Source organism: Meriones unguiculatus, chromosome 8 (assembly GCF_030254825.1).
Source record: "Meriones unguiculatus strain TT.TT164.6M chromosome 8, Bangor_MerUng_6.1, whole genome shotgun sequence".
Taxonomy (NCBI): domain Eukaryota; kingdom Metazoa; phylum Chordata; class Mammalia; order Rodentia; family Muridae; genus Meriones; species Meriones unguiculatus.
The window spans coordinates 16,071,761-16,086,081 of record NC_083356.1 but is presented as its reverse complement, the minus strand read 5'-3'; the positions used below and the strand labels follow the sequence as shown (position 1 = coordinate 16,086,081).

The 14,321-nt window shown below is 52.4% G+C and overlaps 1 protein-coding gene across 1 annotated transcript in view; it reads right to left on the bottom strand.

Annotated features, from left to right (window-relative positions):
• Cerk (ceramide kinase) overlaps nucleotides 1-869 on the bottom strand; it is a 38,628-nt gene extending 37,759 nt beyond the window's left edge. The window contains exon 1 of the mRNA XM_021659081.2: nucleotides 1-869. Within this exon, the coding sequence (XP_021514756.1) occupies nucleotides 1-142 (142 nt within the window). The 5' untranslated portion in view covers nucleotides 143-869.
• Between the last annotated feature and the right edge of the window lie 13,452 nt (nucleotides 870-14,321).

Below are 14,321 nucleotides of genomic sequence, written 5' to 3'. Positions count from 1 at the left end.
CGGCACCGGGCACGCAAGGCCCGGTCTCTGGGCTCCGCCACCAGCGTAGCAGAGCCCGAGCGGGCTCCAGGCTGACGGCACAACGTTGCTGCTTTACCCACAGCACCGACTGCAGCGGCTCCGCCTCCCCCATTGCGCCCATCGTAGCCGGCGCGGCCTCGTCCTGCCGGGCGCGGGGCGCGCGGACGCCGGGGGGCGCGGGACCGTTAGCGGCCCCTGCAGTCTTCCCGGAGGTGTCGCGGGGAGGCGGGAACGGGAGGCGGCGCTGCGTCACCCGGGACGCAGGGAGGACGGCGGGGACCCGGGAGGAAGCGAGCAGGGTGAGGATAGGGGAGGCTGGGCTTGGGGACAGAGAAGGAGCAGAGGATAGAGGGAGCCTAGGTTGGGGAGCAGAAAGGGCCTAGGAAGGACCGGGAGGGGTCAGAGGAGGCGACTGAGGGGCCTGGGCGTGAGGAGTGAGGTCGGAGCGGCCCGGTGTGGCTCTCGCTGTCCCTGGGCGCTGCTGGGTCCGCACGCGCGGCGGGCGGGGGAGGGCTGCAATGACAGGCGGAGTTCCAGCGGCGCAGAAATGCTCCCCAGGCGGTCGTGTGCTGGCGTTGGGTAGCCTTAGAACTGCCGGTGTGCGCCCACGAGCGACGTGACCTTGGGCATCCGTGTCTTTTTAGGTCTTGGTCTCCTGGCGGCTGGCGAGAGTCCTGCAGGTTGGCCCCGGCAGGCCAAGGAAGGCTGGGAGGGAAAGGAGAATAAGGGCTGCTTTTCCGGGAAGTGAAAGCTGGTTCTGTGGATGGCTGTGGGTCTACAACCGCCAGAGAGACAGGGGATGGAGTTCTTGTGTCGGTCACCTGACTGTTCCCTCCCTAACAGGCCCGAGGAACCGGAGTTGCTGTTCCGGATGCTGCTTAAGATGGGACAAGCGCAACATGGCTGCCTCAGGGAGGTCTTCTTGGGCCTCCTCCAGTTAAAGGGTCCCAAGGCACAGCAAGGCAGTATTCAGCACTGCCCTCAAAGCGTGTCCACCCCTCTCTGTGAAACTTCCATGGGCGTATGGGCTTGTCCCTTACTGGGTCTCCAGTGCCTAAAATGGCCCCTGCACATAGTGTTGTTCCTCAAATATTGGTTCCATGATGGCAGCAGTTCACATCTGGCCTATGAAGAGTTTGCTCAGAAATGCTAACTGGTCCAAGAGTTCAGGTCTCTGATGTGACAGAGATAAGCCTCACAGCAGGGTCAGTCTTCCAGACGGTTGGAGCCCGCTGCTCTGCCCTCCCCCTCAGCTTTCCTGCTGCTGCAGACTGAGGCAGGGCTGGCCCAAGTCTACCTTTGCCTGGCTGCTGTGCCTGGTACCAGACGGCTAAGGTACAAGTCTGTTCCTGTCAGGGCCCGGTGTCCAGCTGCAGGGCAGGAACAGCCATGAATCACTTGCTTCCTGGAAGCCCAGCCCAGTTCTAGGCTCCCAGACAGCTCTGTAGTATTGGTTAGGCTCAGGCAGAATCTTAGCCCCACCCTCGAGCAAGCTGGACCTGATCTAGCTCAGTGGTTGGTCTAAGCAAGGGCTGCTCCAGCTCTTTCCTTCCACCAATGCTGTGATGAGGCTTGGAGAAGGTGGACATGAAACTTCTTCAGAAACCTAGGTGGGTGTGAGGGATTGTGTCAGGCAAGGGCAGCAGGGACTAGGGACTCTAAAACCATGGCCTCTCTGTTGAGCCTCTTCTGGCCTTCCTGCCCCTTCACATTTAATCATGCATGATTTATTATTGTTATTATTATTATTACTATTACTTGTTTTCAGCTGTCCTGGAACTCATTCTATAAACCAGGCTGATCTCGAACTTAAAGATCCACCTGCCAAGTGCTGGGATTAAAGGTATGAGCCACCACACCTGAAAAATCGTGAGGTGTTTTATGTGTCCACACTGACCACATAATTCTGTAGCCAGACAGAGTCCCTAAGAGGACCTGACCCCACCCTAGCCCTGGAGGCGCTCCATCCAGGAAGACACGGCCACACAGACCACAGAATACTCGAGAACCCGAGGAGGATTCCCTGTGCATTCTTACAGCCAATTAGTGAGGATCAGGGTCCCCCCGTGGCTGCTGTGGGCTGAAGGGTACCCTGCCATTGAAATGCTGAAGCTCCAAGTTTGAGTGTCCATAGACAGTGACTTATTTGGAGACAGAGGGGATTAAGTGAGGCCTTTAAGGGGCTGGTGCGATAGCTTAGCCTGTGGTCACTTGGCCTCCAAACACAACTCATCCCACATGTGTGCACTTGTGCACACAAATGAACAGGTGCCTGCAAAGAAATAAGACCCTGAGGGTAGGCTTAACCCAGTTCAGCTGGTGCAGGGGAGATTTGAACACAGATGCCAGGGCTGTGCACATAGAACACGAGCTCTGAGAAGCATCAGAGGAATGGCCACCTGCAGGCCTCGGGAGACCCTTGGGCTTCCTGCCTCTGTGAACCAGAGTCAGGAAGCAGTGTCAGGTGCTGAAGCAGCTAGTTGCTCTGTGGTGACCCTGGCCCACTAGTGTATTAGCATGCCGGCCTGGGTTGCTGCGGTTTCAGGATTGACTGGGAAGCCTCTGCCGAGGGGAGGCAGCCTAGTGAGGGCTGTGTCTTGTGAGGACACACTTTGTGCAGCTGAGGCGAGCGGTATGGAAGGGCTTAGGCCCTCCAGGATGTGGAGCATAATGAGCACAGCACTGCGGGCGGAAGGAAAGGAGGCTTCTCTGTCCAGAGCAGCTGCCAGGTCCTTGCTGCCTGTGAGTCCCCTGGGGCTCATCACTTGTTGAGTGTGAAAGCAGATGGCAGAGCAGCTGACAGGGCCTTGGAAACACCCATGCAGCCTGGATCAGTCCTGGGATGTGGGCCTTTACACCGAGATAACACACCCAGCTCCCATGATGGCTTCTCAAGGTACCCGGATCACCACTTCCCTGACTATCATACCCTTCCCTTCCTGGGTCCTGATCCAAACACCTTCTTACATGTCTATTTTGGATGTCCCTATCCACCAGCCTTATCCACGGCCACCTCTTCATGCTGCTTTGGCCCCTGTCTGTCATAGAACTTCGACTTGTGCCTGGCTCCCTACAGCCAATGCTGCCCCAGCCTGTTGCTGGCCTGCCATGTGCACAGATGGCCCCAGGTTTAGAAGGGCCCAAGCTGACCAGGAATCCCAGGGCATAGGCTCAGCTTCAGCAGCCCGGAGCCCTCATGAGCTAGCACTGTCCTGCCCTGTCATATGTCAAGTTGAAGCATGCAGCTCTTGACCTGATGCTCTGGGTCATGTAAATCTGGGCATCTGACCAGCTGTGGCCCAGCACCTTCCCTCCTTGGGTCCAGGTTCTCTCATAGATGGCCTGGCTGGCTCCTGAGGTCCTGTCTAGTCTCACAAATTGCCACTAATCATGAGTGTCTCAGCCACTGAGTCACCCACCGGAGAGGTCTTCATCCACCTGCAGCACCTTCCAAGTTAGTCCTTTGTGTGCTCTGAGCTCCTCTATCTCCAGGAGCCCATGCTCTTGTTTACGCTCCGCGCTGCCTGCCTGCTTATCGTCCCAAGCTTCCTCCCTGATGAAGTCAGCGGGACTAATTGACATCAGAAACTGGAACACTGCTGGGTGGGGCCAGGGGATCTGGCAGGCTGTAACCCACAGACTGCCAGGAATGCTGCCCTCTGCCCTCCACCCTCGAGGAAGAGCCTTCCAAGCACTACCTGTCAAAGCTGACTGCCTAGAAGAAATGTCCTGAGCTCAGAGGCCCAGTGTTTGAGAGTTAGGCTCATGGTTCACAAAATGCACAACTCTGACCTGCCCTCATGGCCCAGGCAATGACTGGAAACACCCATTGTCTATTTCATTTTGTGGAGGGCAAACCGACACTCCAGGAACCAAACTGACCTGCTCCTGTGACACTGGGAAGCAATTAGATGGGAGGGTACATCAGGCTCTCCTGCCCTTAACACCTCAGAGAAGCTGGAAAGTGGCATAAGCTTATCTCAATGCTGTCAGTGGACATGCTGCTTCTTGGACACCCTACTGGGACAGCCAGTCCACCTTCAGGAGGGCAGGTAGGGCAGAAGGGTCCTCACCCATTGAAGACATCGAGGCTTGGACTGAAGAACAGGTGGCCCTTTGTGTGACAGAGGCTGGAAAGGCTTTGGTGTCGATCTGGCTAGAAAATCCTGAATTAGAGACAGAGATCAGGACACCCATTCCTCTGGAGAGCTGGGGGAGCATCTTGCCCAGCACAGGGGTTCTCAGAGACCAGACTCTGGTTTGCTTTGAGCCTGCAAGTTCCCCAGACCTTCAGGGGTAGCCAATACCGAGCAGAAAGAGGAGCTGGATACTCTGCTTCGCTGAAACTCGTACAGTCCCCAGGGCACTGTGCCTCCAAGGCAAGGCAACAGCTTTGTGAGAAAAGAAGCAAGAAAGAGAACTGGGAAGGAACACAGCTGCAAGATTCAGAGCCTGGCCTCCACTGCCTGGTCAGCCTGTGGGCCACTGACTACATTCCTTTCCAGACAGGGAGTGTCCTGAGAGTTGTCCAGGATGTCAGCCCACAAGGAAGGAGGTTTGCTCTGTGGTAGTCTCTCTTGAGAAAAAGGCTACTGGCTTAGGGAGTGAACCTGATCCTGGCTTAGGGAGTGAACCTGAGCCAGGTGGTGTTCGTGCATACCTTTAATTCCAGCCCTAGGGAGGCAGAAGCATGCGGGTCTCTGTGAGTGGGAGGCTAGCCTGGTCTACAGAGAGAGAGGTTCTAGAACAGCCAGGGCTACAGAGAGTCCCCCTCCCTGTGTATTCCTGCAGCTGGAGGAAAGACGGACAGCTCTGTGGATCCACAGCTCTTGGCCATGTCAGGAGGAGCAGACTGACAAAGGTGCAGACTGGGAACAATCCAGGAGGGAACAATGTGTGCCAGCATCTCCCAACTTCAGTTAAGTGATACAATGTAGCCTTGACCACCTCTCCCAACTTCAGTTAAGTGATACAATGTAGCCTTGACTCCTTCTAGAGAGTAGAAGCTGCAACAATATTCAACTTTAGGAATTGGGTGAAAGTCACCACCAAAAGGGCCCAGTAAGTGACACCTGTGATCCGCCAGGACTCAGCTGAGTGGCCTTTGCATATTGGTAGTTGCTTGAGTGGTCTGGAACCCTTGGCAACTCTGATCTGGAGGAAGAGGTGGGAGGACCCAGAGGCCATTGTTATACCTTCTTTGGTGCTTGGAGGAGCAGGAAGGCCTTCTTCAGTCTGTGACTGTTTCACTTGTCTTTCTGTGTTCAAGAGAAGATTCCAGGAGAAAAACACCTTCAGACAAAGCCAGGGTCTTGGAAGTAACACCCTCTGGAGAAGGCCATTTCAGAGAGATAACACAAGCCACCACAGGCAACAAGCTTTGTAGCACAGGGAATAAAGTATCAGATCCTACCCAAGATCAAGACCAAAGGAATTTAAAAAGTTGAAAAAGAAAAAGATCAGTAGGAACTGAACACTGTTGAATTCAGTGCTCATGGATGGCAAAGAAGTTATTGTTCCCCCGAGAGAAGCCACGCTAAAAGTCCTGCTGGGCAGCGCTGGCAGAGAAGGATGGTTGGCTGGGAAGATGAGGGGCAAACTCTACCACCCTCAACAGTCTGCCAGAAATGGGAGGGACGGGCAGAGAGGGAGGAAACCTGAATTCACAGTGTGGAGGGGCTGCGTCTTGACAATAATGCTGACCATGCGAGATCAGAAAGCCTCATTCCGCTCACACCATATCATCTATGAACAGGGAAACTGAAGCTGTAGCAATGCTTGCCAACACACACGCACACACACACACACACACACACACACACACACACACGTGTAGGCCAGAGGACAAGTTGTAGGCATCAGTTCTCGTCTATAATGGGGATCATAGGGATCAAACCCAGGTCATCAGGCTTGGTGCTTTCACCTACTCAACTGTTATGCTGGCCTAGTAACTACCTCCCAACCCCACCCCAAACCACTTCCCCATCCTGTCCTTCTCCCAGGGCTGTCACTTCTGACATCTTCCATCAGCCCTTAGCACTCAATTCTATGTAGGCCGGCCATTGCAGCCTCTGAGGAGAAGACCATACTCTTCCTTGCAGAGATCTGCCTGTCAAAAGGTGACAGGGCTGTGAAGCTCCAATCATTTGTGGCCAGTTAGGGACAAGGACCCTTGTGGCTAGCTTGGCAGAATTTTCAAGAGAAGACAGAGAACCACGCTTTTATGAGTAGCTCTAAAATAGCAATGGATTTGGTTGAAGAGAGTTTTGTGGCATGGTAACTCCTGACACAGGCTGGGCATCCAGGGGCCCCAGCAGTCTGTGGCTGCTAGGTTAGCACCGCAGAGTTAAGTTAGACTGAAAAGGCCCAGTGGGAGAGATGGACGAACACATGCTAGCGTTGTGTGTAAATGCTCAGCCAGGAAGGATACGGAAGCGGTGCTGCTGGAATCGTTTGGAAGATATGCTGCACGAGAATGGACTGAGCAGGCTTTAGTGGGATCCTCCCGTCCCTGGGAGCCAGTAGGGAAGACCTCTTATGGCACCCTCCAAACCCAGGGTACCCAGCTCACCCTGGAGACACAAGCCCCTCAGGGGAGCTGCAGTCTGGTGCAGGTGGTGGGAGGGGGTGGGGGAGGCCAGACGTTGAATGTGGGGGGGCAGAGGGACAAACAGAAGATTCCCCATTCGGAAGACTGCTTCTGTCTCAGTTGCCGGTTCAAGGAACTATGGCTCATGTCCCTGGTAGTTCACTCAGTCAAGGCTCACAGTTATCAATACTTTCACCACAGAAGGGAAAAGCTCCTTTTCCCATAAAGAACTCCTGTACCCATGAGCCTCCACTCCACACTCTGCCCTCCTGCCTGCTCTGAGAACCACTAACCTCGTTTCTGTCTGGCTTCGCCTGTTCTAGACTTTTCCTAAAGTAGAATCACACACTATCCCTCCCCCAACTCCCTGCTGGGAGCAGAATGAGCTGTGCACATACTAGACAAACGCTTTGCCGAGGAGTTACACTTCCAGTCCCACGAAGCGGCCTCTCTGACTTCTTCCACTTGGTGGAGCGGTTCTCAGCCTGTAGGTCATGACCCCTTTGGGCTTGAAAGACCGTTTCACAGGGGTTGCCTAAGGCCATAGGAAAACACAGACATTTACATTACGATTCATAACAGTAGCAAAATTACAGTTATTAGGTAGCAACGACAATAATTCTATGGTTGAAGGTCAGCACAACATGAGGAACTGTGTTAAAGGGTCGAGGCATTAGAAAGGGTGAGAACCCCTGAAAGTGTCTCAGTGCACGCCTGACACCACAAAACTGAAGGCTGAATAATGTCATTCACTCACTCACGGTCTCACGTTGTAACCCGGACTGACCTAAAACCCATTCTTCAGCCCAGGCTAGCCTCAAACTTGCAGCAACCCCCCTGCCTCAGCCTCCTGAGCGCTGGCACTATAGGCCTGTGCCACCGTGCCTGGCTGAGACCGAATGTTTTATGAGCAACAGGAATTCATCATTCTCATAGTCCAGACCCTGCATGGTCCAAAATAAAAATGCTGGCAGGTCTAGCGTCCAGTGAAGGATGTTCCATCTGACAAACCAGCTCCCTCCAGCTCTCAGGGCCATGCATCCATTCACAGGGCACTCCAACCTACAACTGTCACAACGTCTTCCTCAAAGGCCCATGTCTCCATGCCCCTGCACAGGGAACTTGGCTTCAGCATGGAGTATAATGCTCTCAAGGTCCATCCACGTTTTCTGTCTGTCTCCACCTCACTGCCCTTATGGCTAAGTAGTATTGTCATGGCTGTGCTGCATTTATTTGCTCATTCGTGGACTGATGGGCCTTCAGTTAGTTGTTTGCACTCTTTGGCTGTATGAATAGCATGGCTCCGGACATTCAGTGGTGAGTTTTTGTGTGTGTGTGTGTGGGGGAGTCTTAGTCTCATGGATAGATAGACACATGGAGTAGGATTGTCCTGTCTTCTGACTCTCTTTGCTTAACTGTTTGAGGAATCATCAGTCTGTCTCCCCATGCAGCCTCACTGCCTGAAAACCCCAGAAGGGCACAGGCTTCCAGCATGTCTGCACTGTTGCTTATGGTTTCCTGTTGGCTGTTGGCTGTAGCCATCTGTAAACAAACAAACAAACGTTCACCTAAAGAAGCTGTGTCTTTGGCCTAACCTTCTGCAAGACTGATTAACTGATCAGGACGTCGGTGACTGTGGACAGCTTGGAATGTTACAGGTCCAGGGCCTAATTGCAATTATCTTGGATTATCTTCAGCCTCCTAAGTAGCCATTCCTTGCTTACCTCTGGGTTAGACCTAATGTTCTAAGGCTGACAGATAAAAGACCTCTTGGAATGTGTTGGCTTGGCTTCACACTAGCTTCCACTAACCCCAAAAGCAAAGACTGTCAGACAACATCAGAGGCCTATAGCTGACATGTCTCTGCTTTGCTGCAACCATCTCTCTGGTGTCCCCACCAACATATTTGAAAATCACCTTGATTTATGACTTTCTTCATTCTGTGACTATAAAAACTATAAAACTTCATCTAACTATTTCATGTTGGAAGATGGGGTAACCTAAATCTGTGTTCCTGGGTCACGGTCACTCAAATTTAGCTTTGGAATAATTTATCTCCTGTAAGGTGAGAGTTGCTTTTGCATTAAAACATCCCAGCAGGTGTAAATTGTCTCACCATGGGTTTGGCTTAGCTTATCTATGAGGAAACGGATCTGATCTGTGTTGCTTACACACCTCACCTCTCACTTGGTTTTTAATTGATGGGGTTATTTATTTATCCTCTTCTCCAATTCCAGTAGCTACCTTTCTGTCTTCCTTGGGTTTGATTCCCAGCACTGAAAACAAAAATCAAACAAACAAAATCATAAGTAAGTTTCTGTTTCAGCTATGGGAAGTTGGGGTGTCCTTGACCAGTCAGGGCAGTGGTGATAAACACAGATGGATTTGGATCAGGGTGGTCCAGAGCAGAACTGATGTGTACAGTGATTGACAGGCTGTGGGCAGTAAGGGTCTGGGTCCCACCCCTGCCTAGCTTCATGTCTGGGTGTCACTGTGTCACACCTGTCACTGGGTGTCACACCTGTCACTGTGTGAGAAAAGTGTTCCAAGGAGCCTATGGGGTTGTGTGTCTGCTTCTCAGGAGTCACATCCCAGACCCAAGTGGGCAAAGATTAGAATTCAATACAGCACAGTAGATCTGCCCAGGGAGCTCCATGCCTCTGTTTACAGGACAGTCCTGATGTGTACCTACTGTGCCAAAATCTTTCCAGGTGCTGCTCCAGGCTTGCCTCTCCAAAGCAGCTCTGTGGGTGACTAGTTGCCTCGCCACCCATTACTTGTAAGGACATCTGGGGGGAGAGGGCATCTTAGGGGGACAGCAAGGAGGATGGTAGGGATTTGGGAGCCTCAAGGATTTGGAGAGGGTGGGGTGGCTTTGGGGACCCAGCTCTGTTTGTGTTAGTGATGAGAGTCTGCCCTCCTCCCTTGAAGCCTCGGCTTTTCTGAATGTAAAATGAGAGTCATACCACAGATCCAAGTGGGCGAAGGCTAGAATTCAAACCCAGGCTCTGCCTGCCAGTAGCTGAGTGCCTGGTCTCTCAGGCAAATACCACCTTTCTTGTGACAGGGCTGTCTCCAGCACTGTGGGATGCTTCCGCTCACTGGATGCCAGCAGTGGCAGCCAGCATGATAAGCATCAACCACCTGCAGACATTGCCAAACACAGCCCCGAAGAAATGCTGCCTTGATACCTCGCTTCCATGCTCGGTAAACATAGACACTAAAACGCACCATGTGGGATGCCATGCATCTGCCCAGGGTAGCCCATATACAGGGCTTGATAGAGTGTAGAGCTCACTAAATGAACCCATTAAAGTGAGAGCCCAGAGCCTGGGGCACAGTGGAGACATTTGGGGGGGGGGTCATGAAATCATGATTTCCTGAGCCTTGACTGCCAGACTGACAAGGCAGCTGTGAACGTGTGTGTGTTCCTGGGGGAGGATGGACTTGATGATGCTGAGAGGAGGAGCATACCAAGGACCAAGAGGCTAGTCATTTTGGGAGCATGAAGGGCGAGTTTCTAAAACATGATGGTAGCACACACCTTTAATCCCAGCACTTAGGAGGCAGAGGCAGGTAGATCTCTGAGTTCAAGGCCAGCCTAGTCCACAGGGGGTTCCAGGACAGCCAGGACTATACAGAGAAACTCTATACCCTGTGCCCTCTCCCCCCAAACAAAAAATACAGACACCAGAGAGAGCCACGTGAGGACAATTTGGGCTGTAGAAACACTACTTCTCTTATCTTGCTGGGACATTTCCTGGCTTCATCACTTCAAGTCCTACATCCAATACTGAGGAAACTTTTCTCCGATCACTCCAGCCATTCTGATTCCAGGTCCCACAGCTTTTCTCAAAGATGGAGCCTGCCTGCTGTCCATCCCAGCCACCCCTAGTCTCCTCATCAGGCTCCTCGCAGGCACACCAGGCTGGTGACCTCATTTAGGTACCAAGCAGAAATAGAACAGCAGCTCTAATTAGCTCATCAGGGCTTACAAATGGGCCACAGCCTCCGACATTCTGGGATGTGGAAAATTCCATCCACCCTTCCTCCAGTGGTGGGTAAGAAGTGTGAGGTCCCTTGCCCTGGGGACGCATCAAATTGTGCCACCTGCTCATGAGAGCATTCAGGGTTGGGAAGCACATCCCCCCCACCCATCCAATGCTGCTTCCATAGGCTTGGGGCTGGATACTTCACACAATTCTCAGTGACTTGATATCCCCTGCTGGTCCTCACACTGGACAGTGTAACATAGTCGGGGCTTCACACTGACCTACGCAAGGGCAGGGACACAGTGCACTTGTTTATAGCTCTCATCTCAAAAGGCAGCTGAGGGGGTCAGTGTCCGAGTGGGATTTGACCCAGAGTTGGCCACAGGGCTGCCACTGTAGCTAGCCTGTGCTGCTGTCTACTCCCAAAAGTGGCCTCTGTCACAGGTAGGCAGATGGTGCAAGAGGTCCCAGGCCAGAAGTCAAGGGACCTCTGTGGTCCAGGCAGATGATGTTGACCTTTTCTTTCTCTTGCTTGGCTCTCTTTCCCTTGAAAGCAGAAAAGGGAATCCAGGAATCCAGGGGTTCTCTCTGGGTCTTATGTGCTGACCGTGGGGTCTGGGCTGTGCTCCCACATTCAAACAGAAGCTTGGCTGTCAGTGATCAAAGCCCAGGCTGCTGGGCTCCCTGTGGGTAACTGTTCCCCGGTGTCAGAATGTAGATCAATCTGTGTTAGGAATGCTGTTCTGACCTGCTGCCACTCATAGCCCCAGAAATTGTCCCAGGGCTGAGAAGGAGGCCTCAGAGAGCCCCCCAATCCCCGGCCCATCTGTACCTTCACATACTTCCTCCTCCTGTGGCACCACCCTCTCTTCTGCATCCTGCCCTTGATCCTTTCTCTTTGGTCCTGCCTTCCTTGGAAGGTGCTCACTCTGGCCAGAGTGGAGAGGCAGTGATGGGGTGTGGCTCAGCATTAAAGCAACCAGAAAGCCCTGGGCTTCATCTCCAACACCGTGAAACTAAGATGAAGCCCTGGACTTCATTTCCACCACTGTGAAAATAAGTGAACAGATTAATAATTAACCAATTGTTTGAAGTAAAAACAAAGAGTGGCTCTGGGGAGATGGCTCAGTCCGTAAAGTGCTGGCCACAAAACACAAGGATTTGAATTCAATCTCCAAAACCCACTTAAAAAGAGTGGGTCAGGTGGCATGTAATTGCAGCGCTGGGGAGGTGGAGACAGGAGGATGACTGGTGTTTGCTCAGGTTCAGCAAAAAGGACTCTGTCTGAGAAAGTAAGGTGGAAAGAGAGCGAGTGACTGTGTCTTCTCCATGCACTCTCTGCCACATAGGCACATACATGTAAATGCACACGCACTCACTCACGCACACAGAGTAGAGGGGATCCAGACAAAACCTTGGCTAGGAATGCATGGCTAGTTCATGTCTTCCTTGAATGATTCGCTGCTCTCTACACCCTAGCTTGCCCATTTGCAAGGGGACAGTTCAGGATGGAGCAATGTAAGTCCCCACCATCTGTGACTTTCTGATCTCATGCCTGCCCCAGTCACTTGGCCAAGTCCTCTTTGTTGGGTACATTATGTGACAATGCTGGAAGCAACAAGTCTGTGTGGAAAGGCAAGTTTTAGGAGCACAGAGCTTGCTTTGTCTCTTGCCTAAGCTTGCACAGAAAGGAATCCACCCTCTTCCTCTTTAGAAAAGGAAATAGCCCGAAGCAAGCATGACAGTGCGTCACTGTGACTATAGCCATAGGGAGACATTAGAAAAAGCTGCAGGATCTCCATGACACAGGGCAACACTTGGATATCTGAGAGGAGTCTTGGGATGGTGTAGCAGAAGCCAGAGGCCTCGAACCAGACCAGTGACTCATGGCAATGAACATTTGCAAATAAAGATGCGTGGACAAAAGGGTATACTGTGGGACACACGACAGCTTCCACAACTAGACTTGTTTGTTTTGGGTTCTTTTTTTTTTTCATTTCTATTTTTTACTTTCTTTTGTGGCGGACACTGCAAGGGTGGAGGGTGGATGAGAAGGGATGGGGAGATGAGTGGGTTTGGGGTGCATGATGTGAAATCCAGAAAGAATCAATGACAAGTTAAATAAAAGGGAGAGAGAGAGAGCCCTTTGCCAGGCTGCCACCATTCCATGGGGGCCAACAGTCTGTACACCAGGACAACAGGAGCCGCTGACAGCCAGAGCAGGAATCCTGAGTGACCACTCAGCTTTGCACCTTGTAGTAGGAAGAGGGACTGAGCCTGGCATGGTGCCCTCTGCTCTCACAAACTTGAGGAGGAACTGTTGTATACTGGAGCTTTCACTCCCACCATTTCTCAGAATCCTCGGAAGAGGTGTTTCCTGCGCTGCCTTGTGCTAATGAAATCCCAGCCCCAGGAGTTGGCAGGAGATCACATCTCACCCGGGCAATCCCCAGTTATTGCTTCTTTGTTTTTTGCTTATGAGGTATGCAAGAAAGAGATGGTTCCCTCTTTTACAGATGGGTGTGTTTAGGCTCAGAGAGAAGCTGGCTAAGATATGCCAGCCCCATGAAGCTTGGGCCACCTAAGAGCCAGCTCTGGGACCTCACAGATGTTCTAGAAAGATACCATCAAGTCAACTGGCACTCAGCATGGGGAGGCCTGGGGCAGAAAGCACAAACCCGAGAAGCAAGTCCTGGAAACTGGGGTTGGACACCCTAGGGCTGCAGGGCTTCAGGGGCCTCAGAGGGCTGGGCCTCACAGCAGTTTTTTCATAGACACTTGGAGTCACTGATGGTTCTTGAGCTAACCATTGTGTGATAGGCCACACCCCTCCAGAGGAGAATGGAAAGTCACTGTGGGGAGAGATTCCTGGGTGAAGCTAGTGGGAGTCAGGATTGTCTTTCTTGTCTTTCATGGTCCCTGCTGTGCCATGGGCAGGATACTTTGCTGTTGGAAAACCAGTCGTGGTTGGGACAGGCAATAGCAGCATCTGGCACCAGTGACTGACAGGAGTGGAATAGAGAAATAAGGAAGTGGGCAGGGCCTGCTCTCAAGCCTGGCTCCTGCTCTGTCTGCCATGCCCTCCCTGGCATCTGCCTTCTGCCTGGGCCGTGAAGGTCACATTCCAGCTCTGACAGCTCTTAGGAATGAGCCCTGAGATGAGACTCTACAGGGTTAGCCTGGGGTTAAGGGTCCATTCAGTTGCTCAGCTGGGGCTTTAAATAAGAGGAGGCTGTGACTTAGCTTTCTGTGTTCTTGTCCTCCCTCCAGCTTCCCCCTCACCCCTAGATCTTGACAGGTCTGTGGGTTGGGCAGGGCAGAAGCCATAATCCCATTTTATGGGCAGGAAAGGTGAAACCAGGCCACTTTCTCACTCCCTCTCACTACCAAGTCTGCACCAGGAAAAGACTAAAGCTGAAGCTAAGCTCCATTCATCTCAAAGCACACTTGACCCCAGAAAAACCTGAAACCTTGACTCTGGTCCCCAACTGTAAGCTAGGTGGTAGGATAAGGAAGGACCAAAAGCGTCCTGGTCTTTAGGCCCTCTAGCCTTCTGGGGCAAGGGTCCAAATTCTCTCTAGTTTATTTGATGAGCTGTTCTCAACATGCAGCTTACTGCTGCCGCACAGGTAGCCAGGGACAGTGTGGGGAAGGTTGTCACTTGCTGGGCTATCTGCATAGCCAGAGCAGTGAGGCTAGAGTGAGAAAGTGGTTTCAGA